A 6,978-nucleotide genomic window follows, 5' to 3' on the forward strand; every position below is an offset into this window, starting at 1 on the left:
TGAACTTGCAAAACCTACAATCAAATCTGAGATTTCTCAACGGCAATTGGGTGAAAGAGACAAATTTAGCCGTCTAGCCCCATAGACTCCCATTCATTCTGCACTCATGGGCGATCGCCCCCAGTGGAGCTCTGGTGGAACTACAACCAACATTCGGTACAATAGGACTTAATAGGGAGTGGCCAGGCTCTCCGTAGACGGGCTCTGGCAGTGCGTTTTTGCTCACCCTCAAAAAGTGACAACTTTAACATGCTATATAAAAATGATCTGTGGGGTATTTTGAGCTAAAACTTCACACACACACTCTGGAGACATCAGAGACTTATTTTACATCTTGTGAAAAGGGCATTATACCACCTCTTAAATAAATATATTTTTTGGGATATGATCCGTCTTAGTTTGTCCCGTATATGTTTAAATTGTCTTTCACCTTGCTAGAAACACAAGCGTCCTCTTTTACAGACTGAGTTCACCTGGAGGCGAGAGCGGGAGAAAAAACCTGCTCGCTTTCTCACCGTATCGGTCCATCTCTCTCTCTCTCTCTCTCTCTCTCTCTCCTTCAGGAGGAAGATTGCACAGATTTGCTCAACATGAAAAGGCTCTTTACACCAGCGCTGTCCTCCGTCAGGGTCATCCTGCATATGAACCCGTCCATCCTCAAATCCTGCTGTTGTTGAGTGATATAATCAGTATACGAGCGTGACCTCTCGTCTCAGGACCTGAAGCTCAGAAGCATCGATCCGTCCGGGAGACGATGGTCTGATAAGTGTGCGGATGTTCAGATATCATCGGCGCAAATCAGAGACAAACAACTTTATCATTGAGGAACAACTGCTGTCGACAAGACTGAGACAGGAGAACGAAACAATAATTACGGGAAAACTACCGTAGTACAGTGATGGTGTTAGATGGTTTCATGATATATACTATCAATGATTATTCATGTACCAGGGAAATCACATGGTACTCTATTTCAAATAATAAAAGCATGGCAATACTATGGTAAAAATGTACAAAATATGTACAAAATTAACAAGTGTATTTCCATGGAACATAATCCTAAAAACTGATACTCTAAGAAACACCACGACATTACTATGGTACATATTCACGGTACTTTGTTACATATCATGGTACAGGTTGATATGTTAATTTACCATGGTATTGAATGACATTGCATTTAAAATATTACAAGTGCATTACCATGGTAAATGTCCAGAAAACATGGTATCATCATGGAACGTGACCCAGGTTTTCCCATAGTGTGTGTCCCAAAGAATTTAGATACCATGGTACACCAAAAAATACTGTGACATTACCATGGTACAAAAACATGAAATTTTGTTACATACCATGGTGCTAAATAATTATGATATTAATTTACCATGGTATTTACATCATACCTTGCGGCATTTTAAGAAATACAATGACATTACCATGGTATGTGCTAAAAAGCATGGTATTAACATGGTATTTTGTTAACTATCACGGTACTGAATAATTAGTGTCTCATGATACATTGTCACATTTAAAAGAATACTATGGCATTACCATGTCCAAAAATCATGGTATGAGTACCAAAATACTGTGATATTATGGTACTCCAAGAAATACAATGACATTACCATGGTGCAAAAACATGGTATTACCATGAAACTTTGTTACATACCATGGTGCTATAAGTTTACCATGGTACTTGTGGCATTTAAAAGAATACAATGACATTACCATGGTAAATGTCCAGAAAACATGGTATCATCACAGTACATGTCCAAAAAAATCATGGTATTACCATAGTGCCTATCCATAATACTGTGATATCACGGTACTCCAAGAAATACAATGACATTACCATGGTACGTGCTAAAAATCATGGTATTACCACAGTATGTGTCACATCACGATACTCCAAGAAATCACATGACATTAAAAACATGGTATTATCATGGTACATATGATGGTACTGAATGTTTACCATATAATTTACCATGGTATGCATGATGCTTTTTGGCATTTAAAAAATATGACATGGTAATTAAATAGTATTTTGGGATTTTTTCAGTGTAACAAATCCGGTAACACTATTTTAGTGTCCTTGTTACATTATGTTACATGTAATTACCATAGTATTAACAGTAAATGATGCATAATTACATGCAACTAATGCTTAACCAAACCCTAACCCTATAGTAAGTGCATGTAGCTGCTTAATATTACTCAGTGCTTAAATATATAATTACACTGTAACAATGACACCTTAAAATAAAAGGTTACACTTTATTTTAAGGTGTCATTGTTACAGTGTAATGATATATTTAAGCACTGAGTAATGTTAATTAACCACATGTGCTTACTATAGGGTTAGGGTAGGATTAGGTTGAGGGTTAGTTGCATGTAATTATGCATCATTTAGTGTTATTACTATGGTAAGTACATGTAACATATGGGCACTGTCAAATAAAGCGTAACCCAAATTCCTGTTATAAATGTTATAAAGAACATCATACCTAATGATGTCGTCGTTGTGTCCCAAGTAAAACTTCTGTGTGTGTTCTCTGGTGTTGTAGACCACTCCGACTCCAGCCACGAAATACACGATCTCCTTCCCGGCGGTGTAGTACAGGTTATTCCTGCACTGATGTCCTCTGTATCCGTGAATCCACTCCAGCCTCAGCTGACAGCGAGGAGCCGTCTTCTCCGCCATGCTCTCGGGATCTGCAATGCTCTACAACTCACAAATGTGTCATTTAGCTGACTAACAGTGGACTTTCTACAGGGACGCTCTCTCTAGGGGTCAAGGGCACAGTGGTGATGGACTGGAACAGGCTTTCAGATCTTTAACCACCAGCCCTACGGCACTGCCACCATTCAATGCCCTCGTGAAGTTCATGCATGCATCATAACTGGAACATCGGCTGGGTCACCTGTACTGGGAAGGTTGTTTGAAGATCCCAATGGGTGTCATGAAGAAATCAGGCTAAAGTCAAGAAAAAATGCTGATTTTTTGTTTTTGTTTTGGGATCCAAATTAAAGGGAATTCAACTACAGCATAAGATGAAACAGTCAAGAACAGTCAGTGGAATAGTTGGTTGCACCTACCAGCCATTGCATCAGGCTTTAGAGTATACAAGCCTTTAAAGAGAGCATGGTAAATCTGCATTACCATTCAAACAAACTAGCAGCTGGTATTGATCCAAATGCATCTATAACATCATGGACACTTTCAGCACGCTGAGGTCTGGACGTGTTTAAAGGGTTGCAGAGACTTCAGGTCTTCAGCTCAAAGCCATCATGGTGTTAATCTTCTCTAAAGGGCAAAAGTCGGCGTGTTTGCCTCCCGGATTTCAGAAAATCTCCACGATTTCAACCGTGCAGAGCACCGACGATCAGATCTTACCCACAAACGTCTTCATCTTCTTCAACTTTCGCCTAAAGCTCTTCAATTCCCAGTGATACTGAAGCAAACTCTCCCATTCCTCGCGTGATCTGGATCACTGGATCATCTGAGATGCAGAAACCCTCATTCTGAACGCAGGAGAAGATCCGCGCGAGCTGCTTTAGGAGGATTAATCTCTCCACCGCGGAGTCAGCGCAGCGACGAGGGAGGAAAGGCGCTTTGAGTTGAGTTATTGGCGTAATAATTTGGAGAATATGATTTCTGGTTTCTAGTAACCTATTCGGCTTGGTTACTACGACGCCTTGTGGCCCGTTTCCGATGATGCCTACAAGCAGAGAGAGCGGCGCCGCGCAAAGAATCATGGGACTTGTAGTTCTAAACGGTTTCCAATGACGCTCAACTACACGAAAATGACTACAAATCCCATGAGCGCTCAGCACGCGCTGTCCAACGTGCTGAACATACGGGTCTTCTTACTATATATCCCTATTGAGAGCAGATTGAGAGGCAGCAAAAATATTATATTATATTATATTATATTATATTATATTATATTATATTATATTATATTATATTATATTATATTATTTTATTTTTTTAAATGTTATGTTATGTCATGTATTATGTTATCTTATATTAACGTAATGTTATATTATATTATGTTATCTTATATTGATGTAATATTGTATTGTATTGTATTATATTGTATTATATTATATATCACATTCATGTTATATTATATTTTAAACAACAGCATGGAGATATCAAAAGCATTTTAGAAAAATCTTAAATGAATGTGATTGTATTTCTAATTGTATAATTATTTACAATAATTTGAAAATAATTCGAATACGAATTCACAAAGAATTTAAGATCAAATTAGATAAAATAGAAAACAAAATTTGATTATTAAAGAATTCCGAATTTAATGTAGCTATTGTCAATGCATTAACATTCCATTATGATTCTGATAAAAAAAATAAAATAAAAATAGCACAGCTGCAAATGTGATAGTCGAATGGATAAAAGCTGTGCTTGTGATGCAGTCATAAACCTATAGTAGCGTGTTTGACGTGTGACTGGACATGTTCACGGTCACAGAGAGGACGCCGGGAAGGGCATCCCCAGCATCCCATAATCCCAAGCGGAAGGAAATCCCCACATCACTGATGCTCTTAAGACGGAGTCACGTGACTGGAGAAGAGCCCAGTGCATCTGTCGAGATCTTAATGAATGGAGGATGATTAACAGCTCATTATTTAACGGCACAAAATCCATGCACACTGCAGCTTTCATATCAGTTCATTAGTATAAAAAAAGACTACAGCATATATTTATTTTTAATAAATCATACATACATCACATTAATATTGTAAACACTTTCAAAAGATACTAGCTATATAAATAAAGTGAGTAAAATAGCTTAGTGTTTTACAAAATGTCTGTTTCATTAGAAACAGGTTAGAAATGCTGAGTAATTTAATAATTTATAACCATGTTAAGTGTGTAAAACAATGTTAAATCCGAGTAAAATGTTAGTTGTGAGACTCTTGATAGAGGATTGCATTGCTTGTACTATCAGTCTCTTGGTTTAAGGTAAGCTTGAGTTAGCCTGATTCAATTACACTAGTAATCTGATTACTAACCAGCAACACATACACTCAAATATATGCAAGAAGGTTTATGCAAACAGACATAATGCTATTTAAATGTCATTAAACCTTTTACTGGCATCTTTTCTCTTTACTTTTAAACTAGATATCGAAGTTATTGATGTTTTTGTGTAAACAAACTTTATTGCCCAGAGACTGTTCTTTCAGAGCTCTCCTTTCCTTCGAAAATGTCAGATATTACACAGATCTCAAATGTGATTCTTCTCCCCCAGCGGGATAGAGGATGTGAACTTTCTTTAAGACAAAGCTGAAGTCACATGACAGGAAGTCGTGCTGATTCCAAACGATGTCGCGTCCGTCGCTGAATCAGTAAACCTCATGAACTAATCACAGACATATGGAGATCACAGATGGTGTGTGTGTGTGTGAGTTATGAGGTGTCCCCCACGAAAGTTATACAGCAACTCTCACACACAGAAGGAAAAAATAGATCTCTTTAATATCGCAATTGTATGGCAACATTTTTTTTATGTTTTTGAAAGTAGCCTAGTCTCTTCTTCTCTGAAAGGGTGCATTTATTTGATCAAAAACACAGTAAAGCAGTAAAATGTGCCGGGCGTCACCGGAAGCCAGTGATTATAGTTTATTAAGTTATAAATATGGATATTTTTCTTTGCTTCATAAAGTCTTTATTAACCCCTGGAGTCGTATGGATTACAGTTATGATGGATGGATGGAGCTTCAAAATCTCAGGCTCCATTCACTCCCATATAAAGCTGGGAAGAGCCAGGATATATTGTAATATAACTCTGATTGTGTTTGGCTGAAAGAAGAAAGTCATATACACCTTGGATGGCTTGAGTTGGGTGAGTAAATTATGAAATAATTTACATTTTTGTGTGAACTATCCCTTACAAAATGGCAACCCGTGACGTTCTTCTCCTCGGAGCTGTTCACAAGCTTGCCTATTATGCTTTTACAAGATGTAATGTAAGTCTTTGGTGTCTCAAGAATGTGTTTGTGAAGATTCAGCTCAAAATACGACAAAGATCGTTTATTATACCATGTTGTAAATAGCGGAAAGCAAAACATGCTGTTCGTGCATGTGTCTTTAAATGCAAATGAGCTGACGATCCCCGCCCCTATTTCCAGAAGAGGGCGTGGCCTGTACCGCTCGTGCCTCTCTGATACTCTGCCAAAAACTAACAAAATATCTGAGTGGTTTTGATTATCTCCATCATGTTCATGTGACATTTCAGTTCTTCATCTTTATGATGGTTTATTATCTGCATCTGCATGTGTTTTAAAGCCGTATCAGTTTAAAAATCACGTACACAGAAAGCTGGATGAGTATTAAAGTAAGTTCTCTTTCACTCGTATTGCGCTTAAACTGTCAAATACACACACGGTTATATCAAAAACACACAAAGTTCACAAAAACACAGTTGGTTATGTCTGTGAACGTTAACAGCAGGGAAAGAAATCATGTGTATATTAGATCTGTGTATTAAAGTGATAATAGTGTACCTACTGATATATATGCTGTTAATATGAATCAAACAAAAGAAAAACAGAAAATCTCTCACTGCTCTTGACTGAATAACTTTAGTAGCTTTAATAAGAATACATTTCTTCCCTGAATGCTCTGCTGAGGAGATAAACATGGCGGATTGTGTACAGCTCACTGGGGGCAGGGTCTATGCGAATAGGGCGGAGTCTGTCAGCAGTTGTGGGCGGGGCCTAAACAGTTGTGTCAGAAAAGCTACAATCTCCAATTGGCTAATTCTGAGACTCTGCTTATGATTTATGGGGATTAAAAGAAGAGGAGTGGGTGGATTTTCCCTATAATAAGGTGGTTGTGTTCACACAGCCGACACACATTTATGTTCAAGTGAATTTTGCATAATATTTTGCATAAATCTAGCTAAACAAACACACACACTCAACAGATGAGTCGAAAGATAAGAG

General features: G+C 37.7%; 1 protein-coding gene across 2 annotated transcripts in view; it reads right to left on the reverse strand.

Moving 5' to 3' along the window:
- eml6 (EMAP like 6) overlaps positions 1-3,100 on the reverse strand; it is a 73,017-nt gene extending 69,917 nt beyond the window's left edge. For both annotated transcript variants that reach the window (XM_084101739.1, XM_084101738.1), the window contains exon 1: positions 2,508-3,100. In XM_084101739.1, coding sequence (XP_083957865.1) covers positions 2,508-2,704 — 197 coding nt within the window. In that variant the 5' untranslated portion in view covers positions 2,705-3,100. The remainder of the gene's footprint in view (positions 1-2,507) is intronic.
- Positions 3,101-6,978: the final 3,878 nt, after the last annotated feature.

Source organism: Abramis brama (genome assembly GCF_963993115.1).
Source record: "Abramis brama genome assembly, chromosome: 23".
Lineage (NCBI taxonomy): Eukaryota > Metazoa > Chordata > Actinopteri > Cypriniformes > Leuciscidae > Abramis > Abramis brama.